The sequence below is a fragment of the Ichthyophthirius multifiliis genome, assembly GCF_000220395.1.
Source record: "Ichthyophthirius multifiliis unplaced genomic scaffold scaff_1120509250154, whole genome shotgun sequence".
NCBI lineage: Eukaryota > Ciliophora > Oligohymenophorea > Hymenostomatida > Ichthyophthirius > Ichthyophthirius multifiliis.
Window position 1 is genome coordinate 94,522 of NW_004087037.1, and position 19,394 is coordinate 113,915.

General features: G+C 14.8%; 1 protein-coding gene across 1 annotated transcript, besides 31 other annotated features; it reads left to right on the forward strand. All coding sequences in view use genetic code 6, as the record gives it.

Moving 5' to 3' along the window:
- The first annotated feature begins 1,889 nt into the window (after window positions 1–1,889).
- Window positions 1,890–1,924: a microsatellite.
- Window positions 1,917–1,987: a microsatellite.
- Window positions 1,960–2,011: a microsatellite.
- A 705-nt stretch (window positions 2,012–2,716) lies between these two features.
- Window positions 2,717–2,783: a microsatellite.
- Window positions 2,718–2,772: a microsatellite.
- Window positions 2,737–2,801: a microsatellite.
- Window positions 2,802–2,903: 102 nt separating this feature from the next.
- Window positions 2,904–2,948: a microsatellite.
- A 400-nt stretch (window positions 2,949–3,348) lies between these two features.
- Window positions 3,349–3,390: a microsatellite.
- A 269-nt stretch (window positions 3,391–3,659) lies between these two features.
- Window positions 3,660–3,769: a microsatellite.
- Window positions 3,770–6,150: 2,381 nt separating this feature from the next.
- Window positions 6,151–6,185: a microsatellite.
- Window positions 6,186–6,929: 744 nt separating this feature from the next.
- Window positions 6,930–7,034: a microsatellite.
- Window positions 6,933–7,010: a microsatellite.
- A 4,755-nt stretch (window positions 7,035–11,789) lies between the features above and the next one.
- Window positions 11,790–11,881: a microsatellite.
- Window positions 11,794–11,896: a microsatellite.
- A 28-nt stretch (window positions 11,897–11,924) lies between these two features.
- Window positions 11,925–11,963: a microsatellite.
- A 567-nt stretch (window positions 11,964–12,530) lies between these two features.
- Window positions 12,531–12,560: a microsatellite.
- A 70-nt stretch (window positions 12,561–12,630) lies between these two features.
- Window positions 12,631–12,687: a microsatellite.
- A 310-nt stretch (window positions 12,688–12,997) lies between these two features.
- Window positions 12,998–13,032: a microsatellite.
- Window positions 13,005–13,055: a microsatellite.
- Window positions 13,056–13,074: 19 nt separating this feature from the next.
- Window positions 13,075–13,114: a microsatellite.
- A 2,312-nt stretch (window positions 13,115–15,426) lies between these two features.
- Window positions 15,427–15,460: a microsatellite.
- Window positions 15,461–15,471: 11 nt separating this feature from the next.
- On the forward strand, window positions 15,472–16,854 carry IMG5_051610 (hypothetical protein). Its single transcript, XM_004037421.1, has 4 exons — window positions 15,472–15,698; window positions 15,843–16,258; window positions 16,326–16,469; window positions 16,573–16,854. The coding sequence occupies exons 1-4, from the start codon at window positions 15,590–15,592 to the stop codon at window positions 16,747–16,749; spliced, it is 846 nt and encodes a 281-aa protein (XP_004037469.1). The 5' UTR covers window positions 15,472–15,589; the 3' UTR covers window positions 16,750–16,854.
- Window positions 15,776–15,821: a microsatellite.
- Window positions 16,476–16,536: a microsatellite.
- Window positions 16,508–16,569: a microsatellite.
- Window positions 16,855–17,286: 432 nt separating the features above from the next.
- Window positions 17,287–17,337: a microsatellite.
- Window positions 17,338–17,898: 561 nt separating this feature from the next.
- Window positions 17,899–17,943: a microsatellite.
- Window positions 17,944–18,631: 688 nt separating this feature from the next.
- Window positions 18,632–18,667: a microsatellite.
- A 195-nt stretch (window positions 18,668–18,862) lies between these two features.
- Window positions 18,863–18,923: a microsatellite.
- Window positions 18,924–18,942: 19 nt separating this feature from the next.
- Window positions 18,943–18,990: a microsatellite.
- Window positions 18,943–18,995: a microsatellite.
- Window positions 18,961–18,995: a microsatellite.
- Window positions 18,996–19,394: the final 399 nt, after the last annotated feature.

Sequence of the window (19,394 nt, forward strand, 5' to 3'; positions counted from 1 at the left end):
TTTTACAAAAATACAAATTTATATAAAGTTGAGGATGATATTTTTTTTAATTCAAATAATAAAGTATAGTAAAAAATGCCTAAATATATGAACTTATCTAAGGCTTAATCTGCTCATATATTAAGGAATAATTCTAATATGACTTTTACATAAAATAATAGCTAAAATATTTAAAAAAATTCGAGTATAAATTAAAAATTTTTAAATACAAAATAATTAAGGTATAACTTTAGTATTTATTAAAGCTTAAAAGATAATATTTAGCCCAAAAACATATAAAAATACATCAACAATGTTTCTCATATAAAAAGTTTATCTATATTTGATAATTACGAAAAAAATAAGCTTATGCATAATCTATCTTAGAAAGAAAAAATTCTAAAAGAAAAATTAAAAAGTAAATTAAACATAATAACAGAAAAAAGATTATAAAAAGAAAGACAAGAAAGAAACAAATACTATGAAAAATTATAAAAATAATAATATAAAATAAATATATAAGAACTAGAAAAAGATAAATAAATTTTAAATGATTATGCAGTTAAAGGACTTAATAATTTCATGAGTTAAATTGATTTGTATAATTTATATTTTTGTGGAAGAATTGTTGAGAGTGAATAAATATCTAAAAGCTTACTAAAAGTATGTAATTTTCATTTATTATTTAAAAATAATCAGGAGATTATGTAGAAATTATAAGAGAATAATATTTAATAATAAAAGGGAATTAATAAAATTTAAATTCCAAAAAATATTTCAATAAAGCTATAAGTTAATAGAAATAAAGAAAACAAAATTCTTAAAGAATTTATTAAAAATTAAAATGATGATTTAACAAAGAAAATAGATACTAAATTATAAGAAGGGATCTAATTTATGCAAAGTAAAATTATTTATCCGGAATTCTATTAGAAATTAAATATTAATATTAATTAAATTAAAAACTATTTAAATAAAAATAATTCGAAAAATGAACTTTTATTTTTAGGTTTGTTAGAATAAATAATATATAGGTTATTTAACAGATTTTAAAAAAATAACCTTTATTAATAAATTGTATTGATAAAGTATATTTATATTATTTTTTATTTTTATTTTTTTAATATATTAGTATAAATAATCAGCTTTACATTGGGCGGCTAAAAGAAATTTTATTAGTTTAGTAGAACTTCTATTAAAAAATAATATAAATAAAAATTTAATAGATTATAGGGGAAAAACTGCTTTAGATATAGCTAAAGAATTATAAAGTATATAAATTATAAATTTACTAAAATGAAAGTCTATTTTTTATTTTGTTATACGAATTGGGAGATTATTAATCAAATAAAATAATTTATTAAAGTTTTATATTATTATTAATATAAAATTGATATATTTATATTATATATAAATAATTTTAATATTAAAAATATAATAATATTAATATATTTTTTATTATATTTTTAAGATTTTCGTTATTTATTTAAATAATTATAATAAATTATTAAAATAGAAACAATTTTATAAAAATTAAAGAAAATTAAAAAAAATTAATAATTATTATAATTTAAAATAAAATATAAAATAATATTTAATATCTTACGATAATATAAATTCAAAGATATTAATTAATTTTTTTGTTAATAAATAATAATAGAATGATATAATAAAGGATATATTATAAAACAAATAATAAAAAATTATTATTAAATAAAAATGCTTTTTAAATTGTTTTGAAAATATATAAAGAAAATTAATTATATTTAAATTTACAAAATATTCTATTGTTAAAAATAGAAAAATGATAATATAACGAATATTTTTAAATGTTTATATTAATATGAAATAAATATTATTAGATTATTAAAAATAATATAAAGAAAAATATATTATATCAATTATATAAAATATATATATATATATATATATATATATATATATAATAATAATATTTTTTTTTTTTATTTTTTTATATATTATTTAAGTATTTTTATTTTTTCTATTTAATTTTTCTTTTTTTTTCTGATTTTTAAATATTATAAACACTTTTTATGTTTTTTTCACTATATTAGTATATACATTTTATTAACTTTACATTTTTTTTAACTAATTTTAATCCTTCTATAATAATTATTTATTATTATATCATTTTTAATAAAATAATTTAATTTTTATATCTTTTTCCTTCATTTATACTTTTATAATTTTTTTAAAAAAAAATTATATATAATTATTACTAATGTTCATTAATCAATAATTTTGTTATTTTTTTAATTAGATGATTTCTCCAGTTTTTTATAATAATTAGATTTTTATTATTTTTTTAGTTTAACTATTAAATTATATATTTAGATAATGATAATAGATTATGTTATTTTTATTACAAGTAATATTTAATCATTCGATGATGATCTATACGATTTATGCAAATATACCTTAAAAAAGTAATTTCAAATAATTTAAAAACAGATTAGTATTTTAGGACAACTTTCTTTAAAAAAAATCAATAGTCTAAATTAAATCCTTCAGGATATCTTTGATGATTTTAGAGTTAACTTTACTAAATGAAAGAAAAAAAAAGAATAGCAATTAAAAGATTAAATAATTTTGATGAAATGAATTGAATAAAATTAAATTGACTTATAAATATAAATATATAAAAAAAAGACAGATTAAATTAAAACATTTTTGATTATAAAACAATATAAAGATAAAAGATATAAAATATATGAAAAATAATATAATAATAATAAGAATATAATAAAATATTAATTATAATTATATATAATATTATAAAATAAATTATATATATAAATATTTAATTAAATTTTTTATTATTTAAAAATAAAAATTTAAAAATTTAAAAAATGTCTTTTTTAGATATATAAAGTGTGTTTTAATAATTTTAAGAAAAGTATTAATAATATAATAAATTTTTATTTAATAAAATAAACTTTATTTTAATATTAGATAATTATGTGAATAAATATGGATTTAAATAATTAAGTAAAAAATTAAATATATAAATATATAAATAAAAAAAAGGTAAATAAAGTATTAAACCTCTTTATAAAAATAAATTCTTATTGAAAATTTTGGTTTTTAAATACTAAATAAATAAATATATAAAAAAATAAATTTTTTAATAGGAATTATATATAAAAATCATAAAACAATTAATTTGATATAATAATTTCAACTTAATTTTCAAAAAACTCTGAATTGATGATTCTTAAAGTAATAAAATCAAATAAAATAACTATAAAATTATATATAATAGAGTTAAGATAATCAAACATATATAAATCATTCTGAAAATATAGATTATTAATAAATACAAAATGAATTAAAAATTCCCTAAATCGAATAAATAATATAAATTATAAATAATATAATTACAAAAATATAGGAATTATTTAAAAAATCTAAACTTCCAATAATCTTTAAAATTCCAGAAATAGGAAGATTATAAATAGACGCGAATCGAAATTTAAGTTTTATTTCTGAAAAAAACATCCCCCTAATAAAAATAATTTAAAATAATAAAAAATCGAATTAATCTCCAAGAAGAAGTCCTCATATAATAAAAACAGAAAGAAGTTTCGAAAAAAAACAAATAAAAATAAATTCGCCTTTATTATTAAAAAAATAATATTCTCCTATAATAAACAAGCATGAAAATTAAATAAAAAATTTAGAAAAAAATTAAATAAAAAGTTTAGAAAAAAATTAAATAAAAAATTTAGAAAAAAGTTAAATAAAAAATTTAGAAAAAAATTAAATAAAATTGTCTGATTTAGCTTAAGAAGGAAGATTTTTAATAAAATCGCATTTAATAAAATTTCCTTTAAATTAAAAAAAAGAATAGGAAATAATTTTAGATTAACAATAAAGAACTAAAAATGTACCTGTTTTTAGTTTAAAGGAAAACGAAGTTATTTGTATGAGAATAGGCAATAATTTTTCACCAAAAACTAAATTTTGGTATATTGATGATGAAGATAAGTGTTTAAAAAATATTAAAAATGAACTTTTTAATGAAAATACTGTTTGTGATTTTTATGTTAGTTTTTTAGATGAAATTGCATTTTTTTAAAAAAACGAGATAAAGTTAGAAAAAAAGATAAGAATGAAAAATATTTCCTAAAAAAATTTTGAGAAAATTGTTAATTAATTACCAATTTTCGAATATGAAAGTTTAACTGATAATTTTTTTTAAATAAATTACTGCAATATAAATTAAATAAAGAACCGAAAACTCAAAATATAATTTTAGAAATTAAATAAATGTTTGTTTTAGCAAATAAAAAAGCTATATTAGAATATATTTTATTAAATAATGAAGAAAGAAAAAGATTAAATATTTGTTTTTATTAAGACTGGGAAAAAAAAAATGAATTAAAAAGAGATTTTTCATATTAAAATAATAAATTAATTTATATATAAGCTTTATTAGATAAAGTATAGTAAAATCGTAAAATTTAACTAAAATGGGAAAATGATACTTAACTTATATAAAAAAATGAAGATTTTATATAAAAGCTTTAAAATAAAAATAATAAAATCTTTTATTTAGAATAGTTTTTTTAATAAATATATAATGATATTTAATTTTGGGAATAATAAATTATTCTTTTTTGGTAAAAAAATTAAGGATTTTCGAAGTTTTTTTTGGTTTAAATTAAAGTTTTTGGTAGGAAAAAATAAGATAAATTTGTGAATTTTTTCAAGAAATTTTTTTAAGAAAAATTCCTTTATTTACACTTGAAAGTGCTTTTTTAAAGTATAATAATTAATAGGAAATTGGGGTCTTTTTTTTAAATGAAAATAAAATATTTATTAGATTTTTAGTACTTTTATAGTTGTTTTTTAAGCAAAGTTAAGCTTTATTTATCAACGAATAAGCCGATTTTGGTAAAGAATAAACTAGTTTTATTAATTAAAATACCTTTGGGAACAAAGAAGGATTTTAAGAATAATAAGAGGAGTTTTTGGAAATCGAAGAAGGTCTTTTTATAAATATAAATAATAATAATGAAGGAAATAAAAGTCAAATATTTTAATGTAATCTTTGAAAGGGAAAAAATAATCTATGCTTATATAAAAAAGGAATGTTTTTCAGGAATATTAATAAATTATTTATGAAATAATATAGTAAAATTTAGACTAAAATAGACTTATTATATAGAAAATATCGAGTTATTATAAATAATTACAAAAAATGAAGAAAAATATATCTTTAAGAAAATAATAAGAAGATTAATTAAAAGAAATTTATAATTTTTTCGAATATTATTAAACTGTAAAAATAAATGAAGAAATTCCTTAAAATTTTATAAATAAAGGAATTTTTAATATAAACTAATAAAAAATGAGGAATTTTTTAATAAATAAATGCATAAAAAATAAGTATTTTTATTAAAAAAAAATAATAAATATAAAAATAAGATTAAATATATTAAATAATATATATATATTTGCATTTTTTTTATTATTATTTAATATATATATATTTGTATAGGAATATTATAAATGAGAAATTATAAGATATTCTATTATAAAATATATAAAATTTAAATAATTAAATTGCTAAATTAAACTAAAATATACCTAAAAATATCGATAATATATAAAGTTATTTAATTTTTGAGAATATATAAGTGTAATATTAAGAAGAAGAAGAAAATCAAATACTAATTTAATATTAAAGCATACTAGGCTTATTTTTTGGTTTAATATTTGATTATAAATGTCTTATTTAAGTTGATTTTTTGAAAAAAATATATTAATTGAGAAAATAAATATTTTTAATTTAAAATACAATTACTAATTTATAAAATAATCTAAATACAATTCGATAAAATTTAATTAATAATCTTATTAATGAAAAAAATTTACTTTAAATTAAAATTAATGATTTCTTAGTAAAATATTATCGCTTGTTTGAATAAACATAAGTAAATACAATTAATTTTTTAATTAAAGATATTTAAACTTAAACTGATATAATATATTAACCTTTATAATTATTAATTAATGAAGAAAAGACATTACTTTTATAAGAAGATTAAATTTTAAGTATTCAGTATAATATATATTCTTAATTATTTAATTTTTATTAAATAATAAATATTTATATATATTTATTTATAGATAATAATCCTTTAAAAAATATATAGTTATATAAAATATAAGTTCATATAGATAAATTAAGACATTTTTTAAATATACATAGTTTTTTTTAATAAAATTATATTTGTTGGATGAAATTAGCACCTTTCTTTTAAAAAATAGATTTTCATTATATTAAGGATAAAATTAAAGATATATATCATGAAAATAAGGAACTATTTATATATTTCAAAGGATAAATTAAAGGAAATAATATATAATTATTATTAAAAATTATTGTCTAAATTTAAGATGAATTAGAAGTTTTTATTAAAAATGAATAACTCTTTGAAAATTTAAATAATAAGGCTTTAAAAAAAAGACATTGGGATGATATTTTTGAGTTTTTAGGTTTTTGTTTTTCTAATGTTAGTTTAAAGAAAATATCCGAATTTAATTTAGAAAAAATTTAATAAGATAAAATCTAATAAATTAGTTAAAAAGCTAATTTCGAGCTTTTAATTGAAGATAAAATATCTAAAATTAATAATTTTTTATAGAATTTATATTTAAAGGAATTTTTTTTTCTAGAATAAAAATAAAATTTCGATGAAATTGAAGAAAATCTTCTTTTGATTAAAAATATTAAATAGGAAAAAAATTGTGACTATTTTTTAGAGGAAAGTAAATTTGTTGAACTTTAATTATTTTTTCTATATGAAAATTTGAGAAAAATTGTTAAAATTTAAGTCCAAGTTTAAAATATGGAAAAATTTATTTTTTAAAAAAATGATTTTTTTAAATAAATGCCATTAGAAAGTATATAATAATTAATATATTTTATTTTATTTTATATAATTTATTTATTTATTTTATTTATTTTATTTTATTTTATTTATATTTATTTTATTTTATTTTACTTATTATTTTACTTTACTTTTTATAAAAAAGGCTTTTATTTTAAAAAAGTATGCTAATAAATTTAATATATTAAATAATATTTATAAGAAAATAATTATAAAGCCTAAAGTTTTTCTGATTATTTAAATAATAACCCTTTATTAATTAAAGAAATATGCAATGATTTAAAAATAATCAAACTTTCCTTAAAATAATACTTACTTTAAATAAGAAGTAAATACCCTCGTATGTATTTTTTAGAAGACTACTAATTATTAAAAGATATTTAATATATATTTACGAATACACATACATCTAATTTATATATATTATTTAGTGAAAATAAATAATATATAAAAGGAATTTCTAATATTTAAAAAAAAGATATTTATTAAAAATGTTTCGAAAATACTATTTTTTTTTAAGAATAATTGAATACTTTTACACTAGATAATGTTTTTCCTTTAATAGATTTTAATATTAAAAATACTTTAATTACTTTTATGTAAAATCTATTTGAAAAAACAATTAAAAATAAAGACTATTTTTTAGAAATAATTACATAAGAAGAAATAATAGATTAAAATATTGAAAATATAAATAATGAAAGTGAAGAAGATGAAGAAGAAGAAGAAAATAATTAAATTTTAGGAAAAATAACTGTATATATACCTTTTTAAATAAAAATGTTTATTTTTTACACTTTGATTACTTCCTAGATAGAAAATTCTATATAAAACTAAAACTTTTAACTTCTAATATAAAATTTATTAAAGTAATATTAAAAAGCAATAAATTACTATAAAAAATAAAACATCAATAGTATTCTATTTCTATAAACTTAAAATTTATTAACCGCAATAGTACATTAATTAGATATTATAAAGACATTAGAAAATGAACAAAATATAAACACAGAAGATTTTATATGGGAAAGCCAAATAAAGTATTATTATTAAGAAAAAACAGCAAATATTTAAACTTTTGGTATTTTATAAGAATATTAATATGAGTATTTTGGGGAAAATAATCGTATATTTATAAGTCCTTTAACTGATAAGTATTTAAGGGCGATTTCAGGAAGTATTTCTTTGGGATTTTTTAATGTTTTTTAAGGAGAGAAGAATTGTGGGAAGAAAAGTTTATTAATAGAACTTAGTTTTTAATTTGGTGTTTTTTTATAGTTTTATGGTTTTTAATAAAAAAAAGAAACGGAATAATTAATAAACATACAAAATTTAATAAAAGGATGTTTTTTGGGTAATTTTTGGGGGGCTATTTGGAATTGTTAATTGGCTAATTGGGAAATTATAAAAGATATTTTTTTATGTGTTTAGAGTGCTTTTGGAAAGGAAAAAGAGGTTGTTTTTTTAAAGGAAAACTATATTTTTATTGACTAGTAAAGGAATTTTTAGACTTAGATTTTTTTAGGTTTTTCTTAAATTAAGTAAAATATCTGTGAAAATTTTTAAGGATTTTTTAGGAATATTTAGGTTGTTTTACCACACAAAAAGTTCGTGTTTGAAAACTTAGTAAATGCGAATTTAATAGGCATTGAAGAATTCGAAAAAAATAAAGTTTTGGAAGATTTAAAGGAATTTCGGATTTAAGAAATAAGTCTATAGGAATTTAAATAGTATATATGGAAAGTTAAAAAGAAAAGAAAATATATAAAATTTAATGATTATATGGATATTATTTATAAAAAATAAAAAATTAATAATGATTAATTAATAATTTAAGAATTTTTTAAGTAAAATAAAGTTCCAAAAAATGAGTTTTTAATAAATAAAATGAAAAAAATAATAAAATATTCATTATTTTCTCAAATCATTTTTTATGGGGAAAACTTTAAATCTATTTTGACTTCTTTTCTTTTATTTTATTGGCCATAATTTGATTATATTTATATTCCTTTGAGATTTCTGGATGATTTTTTTATTTAAAATTAAAAATACTTAAATAATAATAATAATTAAATTAATTAAAACTCTGTTTTTATCCTAGAAGGCCCCATATATGAAAAAACATGTTTATTATAAAATTAATACTAATATGTTTTCGAGGTTTAAAAAATCGAATAATTTCCGCCTTCTTTTCTTTTGAATTTTTAGCTTTTCTATTGTTAAAATTAAATCGTTTCTATTGAAGAGCTATTTAATATTTTTAAAGAAGATAAAAAAAATGTCTTAAAAATAGAAGAAATTGATTATATATATTAAATTATAAAGGAAATACATTAGCCTTTAGTAAATTTTGTAGTTTAGAGTAAATATTTTAACGAGAATGTTTTAAATTCGAAGTTTATGAGATTTTTAAGTTAATAATTTAATATTTGTATACTTTAGAAGATAAATTATGAGAAGCTTATTTTAAAAAATTGCATTTTTGTGTATTTATGGGCTTTTGGCGGGTTTTTAGATGACGGAAAAAAATATTAATTTGATGTTTTTTTAAAGGAAATTATAATAAGGAAATTCAAAGAGGTTAGTTTTCCAGAAAAAGGAGTACTTTTTGAGTACTATTTAAAGGATTTTTAAGAATGGGAAAAATGGGAAGGAAAATCAAGCTTTTTGGAGTATTTTATTTTTGGGTTTGTGGAATTTCCTGTTGTTATTTTTGGTGGTTTCGGGAAGAGTTTTTAGATTAAAAAAATAATGAAAAATAAATAGGATTTGTGTCAAAAAATAATAAAAGTAAAATATTTTTAGTAAAAGAATTTGGTAGAAATATTAAATAATAATGAGAATATTTTGAGAAAAAATATAAACGAAAATAAAAGAGTCTTAATATATATAGATGATATAAATTTAAATTTAAATGGGGAATTAATAAATGAGATTTTGGAAAAAAAGATGTATTTTTCAATGCAAAAAAAGATGTATTTTTTAAAAAAAGAAGGGTTTTTTTAAAAGAAAATGATAGGAAGTAATGTTTAGTTTATTTTTGAGTAAAGTTCTCATAAATTTAATGGAAAAAAGTTAAAAAAATACGAATAATTTTAATGAGAAATGTTTTAAATATTTAAATTTGTTTTTTTTAAAAGAATTTGATTTAGAAGAATTAAAAAGTGTTTTTAATATTATTATTTAAAAGGAAGTTTTTTAATAAGAAGTGAAATATTATTTAAGGAAATTATTTTTGGGAAGTATTTAACTTTTGGAATTTATCTAAGGGAAGTTTTTTTTAAATTATAGTCTTTTTTAACCCAATTTTAAATAGGTTTTTTTTATTTTGGAAAATTTAATAAACTAATTTAAAAAAAGAACAGATTTAGTATTAATTAATGAGATTAAAACTTTTTGGGTAACTTAAGCTTTTTTATTTTTCTCATCTTTTTTAAATACTTTTGAGGATAAAATATACTTATAGAATAATATTATATATAAAATAAGTAATAATATATTTCCATTAGAATTTTTAGATGAGAACTGTTAAAATATAAACTCTCATTATTTTAATATTAACATATTTTAAGAAAAAATAAAGTCTATTTCGTAAAAAAATAATAAGGAAATAAAATTAGCACCTTGTTTTTAATTTGCAAGTTTCTAATTATTTGAAATTTTATAAAATTCACATATTTGTTATATTTGTGAATATTTTCCGGTATTTTTGAAAAAAATTGTGTAAATTTCTTGTTTATTAAGTGATTTTTAATTTTTTAATTTGAAGGATTTGAAGGATATTTAAGGAAAAATATAAAATAAAAGTGCTTATTTGTTTCTTTATTTTTAATTTGAAGATTTTGAAAAATTAGTGGATTTTTTAAATGTTTAAAAAAAGAGAAAAATAAGATTTATTATTGTATTAAATTAATAAACTTTAGTTAAAATTAATGCAAAATATAATAAGCTTTTTTCTTTTTTTACACCTTTTTCGCTTTAAGAATTTTAAAACGAAGATTTTTCATTTCTTTAGTAAAATTACTTATTTGAAAAAGAATAAAGTGTATTAAATTAAACTTCGTTTAAGTAAATTTTATTCCCTTTTTTTGGGAAAAATATAGAATTCGAAAAAAACTACATTATTTTTTTAAAAAAACTGACTTTTTTCTATAGAAAAAAATAACTAAAATTTACTTAAAAAAAATCTTAATTTTAAAATTTTATAAATTTAATGAATAATTTAAAATTTTAAAATTAAAAAATAGAATAATAAATATAAAAACAAAACAATTCCATAAATAATATATAATAACAAAAAGCCTAAAACTAAGAAAAAATCAACGAAAAAAACATACAAATTAATACCGAAAAAAAAAAAATGGAATAAATAGAAGAAGAATTATTAATATAAAAAAATTTAATAGAATAAATCTAAAATAAAATAAAGAACTAAACAGAATAATAACTAGAAAAAGTCAAAAATTAATAATAAATAATACTATAAATATCTAAAATATAACTTGAAGTTTTAAAAAATATGCAAAATCCAGCCAGTCCGATTAGACTAATAATGTAATCTTTATGTTATCTATTATACCCTAATCCAGTCGAGAAAAGGAAAAATTTTATAACTTAAAAAATAGAAACAGATTGGTGGTAGGCTTCTTTAAAATTAATAGAAGATTATAATTAATTTTTTAAAAAAATTTAGGATTACGATTATAATAATATATAAGAATATACAATAAAGTTAATAGAAGAAGATCTTTAAATTAATAATTAATTTATATAGACCGTTTAAAATATTAGTTTAGCTTGTAAATATATAGTGGAATGGATATATGAAATATGCTAAAATTTTTATATTAATAAATAATGTAAATAATATATAAGAGAATAGTATTTTAAATAAATATTTATATAGATATATATAAATGTATATAAATATATATATTAAAATATTATTTAAAAATATAAATATATATATAAGAATATATTTATATACATATATATATTATTGTTTTTTTTTTATCTATACATATATATATAATATTCTTTTATTATATAATATTTCTTTCTATTTTTTACTCTATCTATATTTCATTTATTTAATAAGGTTAACCTTTATTCGAAGAAAGAGATCTTTTATAATCATAATTTGAAGAAATATTAAATAACAAATATTAAATTGAAAAATAATTTAATTAAATTTTGAATGAAAAATTAAATTTGGATAAAATTGATGAATTTTTTAATGAAAAATTAGAAAAAAAAATATTTAAAAATAAATAATTCTCGTAAATATTTAACAAAGCAAAATTTGCTTTAGAAATTATGTAAGAAGACTAAACTAAAAGTTAAAAATATATAGATAAACAGTTTAATTTTGATAAAATAATACATAGTTCAATATTTTTGTCTTTTTTTTCACCTTTAAATTATTAAGAAAGAATTTAAATTATTAATTAAATTCCTAATTTTTAACTTATAAAGGAGTTTAAACCATTTAAGGATAAATTTTAATTATAAAATGAATTTTTTATATAAAATATAGATTCTTATGTATATATATTATTCGATCCTTATTTTATTTCTTTTTAGTTTTTGAAAAAAATGTATTAGAAATAATAATAAGAATTTTTTGTAGTATTATAAGAGAAAGATTTATAAAAGAAAGATGCTTTTTTGCCTTTTTTTAAAAAAGAAATTTTAGAGGATAATATATAAAAAAAAATATATATTTGTATATAAAATTTAAATGAGAAATTTATTAAGGAAATTTAAAGAAAATTTAAGAAAATTTAAATAATAAATTTTGAACTAAATGAAGAATTTTTGTTATAAAAAATGAAAAAAATTTAAATAAAATAATATTTTGGGGAATAATATGGAATTTTTAAAGAAAAAAAGATAAAATTGAAAATTTTATAAGAAAAAATTAAGAATTTAAAAATTTTTTAATAGAAATTTTTAAAAATGAAGAAAATTTAAAAAAAAGATTAAAATTTTTTATTTTTTTAAGAAGAAGAAAAAAATTAATTTTTTAAAGATTAAAAAATGGAAAAAATCAATTATTAAATTAATTTTTTTTCAACGAGAATTTATTAGACTTAATAATTAAAAAAAAAGAAAATATTAAAAAATAAGAAAAAGAAATCATTTTAAAATAAGAAATTTAATCTTTTATTTAAGAAAAAGAAGATTATTTTAAAGAAAAGGAGCTTTTTTTAAAGGAAATTTCTTAAATTTATTTAAATTTTTAAAAAGTATCTAAAAAAGCGTTCTCTTCATTTAAAATATTTATGATTTTTTTTCAAAATTAAGATTTTTTTAATGAAAATATTTTATAATGTTTAAAAAAGAATTTTTTCGAGTTTTTTTCTTGTTCTTTTTTTACTTAAGATTTACCAATTTTTACTTATTTTTTTAAAGAAAAATAAATACATTTTAAATAAAAACTTTCGAATCTTTTAACCTAAATCCCATTACAAATTCCTATATTTTTTTTAGAAAAGGAAAACTCTAAAAATATTATTTAAAATTTAACAAAAATTTCTTAACAAAAAGAAAACATTGACCTAATAATAATAAGAAATGAAGAAACTTTAAATTTAGATATAAAAAATGACTAAACATATTGGTTTTTTATAAAAATAAACGATTTTTATATATAAGAAAGTGTTTTTGAAAAAATAATAGATAAAATAATATTATATTAATTTTTTTCTATATAAGATAAAAGTTAAAATTTTAGACTGTTTTTATCTTTTAAATAAAATAATAATAAATTCCAGTGTAAAACCCTTAATAAAAAAATTAAATTTTTAATGAAAAACTCTTATAAAATAGCCCTAAATGGATAAGAAAAAAACATTCAAAAATAAATAAAAACATGCTTATCATAAAATTGTTAGAATCTTATTTAAACTGAATCTTCATTTTTTAAATAATTCTGTTATTAAATTGCTTTGATCAATGCTTTTATTTAATTTAGAAGTACTGTTTTTTAGTCTTTTTATGTTCAGAAGGAATTTTTTAATTAATAGTTTGGATTTTTAGTTTATTTTTTGTAATAAAAGATGAATTTTAAATAAGATTTTGGCAAAAACTTTAAATAGTTTTATAGTTTTTTTACTCTTTTTGAATCGTTTGTTATAGATTAAAATGAAAAAAACATTCTCTTTTATTTAGTTTAGAAAATAATGGATTAAAATGCTTTATTTGGAATTAATTATATAAAAAAATACTTTTTTTGTTTTGATTTGTTCCATTTTAAGGATAATAGATATGCATAAAATTAAATATTAAAAATAAAAAATTAATAAGAAGATGATAATTTTATTAATAAATTACTTTAAAAAATACCTAAAAAAATGATTTTTTTTAAAGAAAAAAAACTTAATATATTTAAATAAAAAGATATATAAAATAAAAAAAAAGGAAATATAATAGATTAAAATGACAAAAAAAACTGCTTTTTAAACAATAATTTATAAGAAGAAATAAGTAAATTCAATTTTTTAGTTAGAAAAATAAATAATGATTTATAGTATTTAATTATTATTTAAAAAAAATCAAATAGTCTTTTAGAAAATAAAAAATTATAAAAAATGCTTTTTTAATTAAAAATATAAATGACTCCTTAAAAATGGTTAAAAAAAACTGCTTTTTAGAATAAAAATTTAACTTTTTTTTTAAATTAATTATAGAATTAATATGATTTTTTGTAAAACTTAATTAAAAAATAGCAAATAAATAAAATAAATCTTTCTTATTTATTTTCTCCTTTAAATTACATAAAAAGTTTACTTAAAAATTAAAATTAATTAAATGATTCTTAAGTTTTTGTACTTGAAAATAGTAAAAATCATAATAATTAAATTTTTATTATTGAATAATTATATGTATATGGTCTTTAATGGAATAAGCAAATAAATTCTTTTATTGAAAGTTAAAAAAATGTTTGTTATTAAAATAATTATTTCATATAAGAAAATACATTAAAAAATAATTAATTATTATTTCCTTTTAATATTATTAATGATTTTGAACTTTGTATTTATAATATAAAAGAAGTTTAATTTTAAAAATATATTAAAGTTCCTTTATATTTTACTTATGATAGTTAAAACTAATTAAAAAATAAAGAAAATTTTATAACTTATGTATATTTACCTTTTCATTAATAAAAAATATAGTCAAATAATATATTACTTTATGATTTTTTTTTGTTTCTTATTATAGATTGATATATTTATTTTATTTTAAAAAATAATGTTTATTTATATATTTTTTATTTATTTTTTTATATTATAGTTTACTAAATTTTTTTATTTTTTTTTAATTAAAATAAATAAAAGGAATATAAAAATAAAAAAAGATATATTTTAAATAAGAAAAAAAATATATATATATATAAATAACAATAATAAATTAATTAATAAAACAAACAAAAAATGGCAGAAGAAAGAAAAAAAGTTCAATCACATCGTTTTTATGAATAAAAATATCCTAAAGAAAACGATCTTGTTGTGGTAAAATAAATAAAAAAAAAAAAAAAACAAAAATAAAAACAAAAAGCAAAAAATAAATAAATAATTTAAAAAGCCAAAATAAAAAAACAAATCATTAAAAAAAAGGTAGAAGTTGCAAAAGTTGAGGAAAACTGTTGTTATGTATAATTATTAGAATATAATCGTATTGAAGGTATGATTACACCAAACGAAATGACAAAATAAATGTAATAAAGCATATAAAAAGTACTTAAAATCGGTAGAACCGAAGTAGTTTAAGTATTACGTGTAGATGAAGAAAAAGGTTTTATATATATATTTTTTATATATATGTATATATATATATAAAGATATATGTAAAAATATAAATATATAGTTATATATTTATTTATACATTTTATTTATTTATTTATATTTATTAATTATTATTGTTAATATAAATAAATAGGATATATTGATTTGAGTAAAAAAAAAGTAAGAAATAATTAAGATGCCGCTTGCTTAGATAATTATTCTAAAGCAAAAACTGTAAATTCAATTTTAATTACTATTTGCGAATCTGATAAATAAATTACTATAGATGAACTTTATACTAAAGTAGTTTGGCCTTTAAGTAAAAAATATAAGAGTGCATATGAGGCTTTTAGAGCATCTCTTAATGATAATTAAGTGATTAATTAATTTGATGTATCAGAAGATATTAAATAGAAACTTTTAAAGGAAATTTAAAGAAGATTGGCGCCTTAAACTTTAAGAATTAAGGCCGAAGTTGAGCTTAGGTGTTATGGATATGAAGGAGTTGATGCTATAAAAGCTGCTTTATTAGCCGGAGAATCTAAATCGCGTAATAATTGTTAAGTCGGAGTAATCAAATTAATTTATTTAATATTTAAATTATTTAATTTTTTTTTTTATTAATTATACAAAAAAGTTTGAAATTGTAGGATCTCCAGTATATGCTGGTACTATAAATACTTAAGATAAAAACTTAGGTTTAGAAGTTATAAAAGATGCCTTAAAAGCTGTAGAGGAAGTAATTTTAAGTAAAAACGGTTAGTATAAATTAAGAGGAGAAGTAAATTATAATATAAATATAAAATATATATAAAAGATTATATAATAATAAATATTATATATATATATATATTTATATATATATTTATATATATATATATTAGCCAAAAATATATGGAGATAAAGCTTAAGATGATTTAGAATTAATAGAAAAAGCTGAAGAAGATGACGATGAAGACGAATAAAAAGAAGGAGAAGGAGACGATGATGATGAAGAATCTGAAGAAATTGAAGGTATGGGAGATGCAGATGACGACGAAGAAGAATTTTAATAATAATGAATAAATATATATATAAATAATTATTTAATTATTATTATAAAATAAAATAAATATTATTTTTATTTATTTTTTATTTTTATATTAATTATATTTTAAAAACTATAACTATTTTTTTTTCAATAATTATATTAAATTAATTATATAATTATTAAATTTTTAATTAGTTTTTATATTTAAATTAATAAAAAAAATATTAAATTTTTACTTTTTTTTTTTTTTCTGTTTATTAAATTTGAATAAATAATAATACATATAATATAATTACATTAAATAAAAAAATGCGATCAAATAGCTAACATACTCCTTATTCGTTAAGATTAATAAAAAAATAAAATTTTAAATCAGAACCGAAAAATTAAATAAATAAATTAAAAGAATAAGAAAATAAATTGAAATATATTATAGAAAAAACATAACAATAGAATAATGTTTTAAACAATATATTTTTATTTTATTTAAATATTAAAATAAACATAGACAAATAATAATTAAATTAATAAATAAATAATTAATGAAGTATTTATTTTATAATCATTAATATATATATATATATATATATATATATATATATATATATATATATATATACGTATATTTTATATTAAATTAAGATAAAATTAGATATTTCAGATATCCAATGTTGTAAAATTTAAACAGAAAATAAATCCATAATTAATTAAAAAAAAAATACGAATTATCCTATTATTAATATACCTAAAAAATTTAATATATAATAAATAGAATAATAAAAATTTCAAATTAAAAATTAATAAAATGAAGAAAAAAAGTATAAATATTTATAAATTCTTTAAAATATTAATAATTAAATATCTTTTCTTGATACATAAAGCAGAGAATAATTAATGAAAACATTTGAAATAATAAAATTTAAAATTAAAAATAAATCTTATTATAATTTTATTTTAGAAGAAAATACTTTTATTCTTAAATATTTAATTTATCTTTTATATGAATAATTAGAATAAGTTTTTTATTTTTAAACTTATTCTTAAAATCATTGTTTTTCAAATATTTAAATTGATAATTTATAAGATAATACTCCATTAGTATAATAAGTATAAGAATATTAATTTTAATATGAATAATAACTTATTTTATAATAAGAAATTTAAAAGAAGTTTTCATAATTAAAAGATTAAAATAAAAAACTAAAGGATTAATTAGAAAACTAAACATAAGGAATAATTTCATATGATATTTCTTAAAATAAATTTTAATAATAATTTCCAAATAATGATATTATAGTCGAATAAAACATTTTAAAAGAACAAAATTTTTAAATAATTTCAAATAAAGATTCTTTACGTCAAAAATACAAATAAATAATAGCTTAAAATACTCTTTTGTAAAAAAATAATAAATAGAACGAAGAAAATATCGAAAAAATAAAAGAAATAAAAAAAGAGAATATATAAATAAAAAAAATATATGAAAAATACGAAATGGAATTATTAAATTAAGAAAAAGATTTTATGAAAAAACAAGAAGAAATTATTTTTTTAAAAAACTAAATTGAAAAAAAAAATTTGGATTTAAAAAAGAAAAATGATTTTTTAGAAAATTAAATTTATTTAAAAAATAAAGAAATTGAATAATATTAAACATTAAATTAAATTAATTAATAGAAATTTGATTAATTATATATATAATTTAATAAATAGACATATGAAGCATTTATTTAATAATTGAATAGTATAATTCCTTAAATCGAAAGTTTAATTTTGGAAGAAAATTAAAGCTTGCAAATATAAATGGAAAGCAAAAAAATTATACTTTAGTTTTTAGGAGAAAAATTTATTAATTTTATTGAAGTTATATAAGAAAAATATATAGAACTTTAATATTAATAAAAAGATTTTCATTAAAAAATATAATAATAAGTTAAAAATTAATAATATAATTATATATTTTTTTATAAAAAAAGCTCTAAAAAAGAATAGAAAAATAAGATGATATTTTATATTTTGGAAAAATTATTTTAAATATTTAAGAAGTTATAAATAAACATTCGTCAATTTAATTACCTACTTCTTTAATGTTACTTTAGTAGGAATTAAATATTAAAAATGTATCAATTTAAAAAAAATAAAAGAAAATACGTTAGAATAATTATAAATAAAAAACGATATTAATAATTATGAAACTAAATAATATTAAATAAGATGTAAATTAATATATATTTATATATAAATATATATATATTTATTTATATCTATATATTTATTATTTATTTTTTAGAATAATTTAATTAAGAAGACTTATAAAATAACATCTAACATTTAGATTTTAAAGTTAAATAATTAACATAAGAAAACCTTTCACTATAAAATTAAATTAGAATTATTATAAATTATAGTTGTAATTCAAATATAAAAAATGAAAACATTTGTTTTTAATCTTAAAATAATTTATAGCAAAATACTAAATATAATAATAATTTAGGTATAAATATAATTTAAAATTTTTTATAATCTTTCTTTTTCTAAGAATGTATTGATTAATAATTAACTAAAACAATATATTAACAATCAGAAGAAAACGAAAACTTTCTATAAATCTTACTTTTATAAGCAAACACATTATAAAAATTCATTAGTTTATGAAAAATTATATATTTTATTATT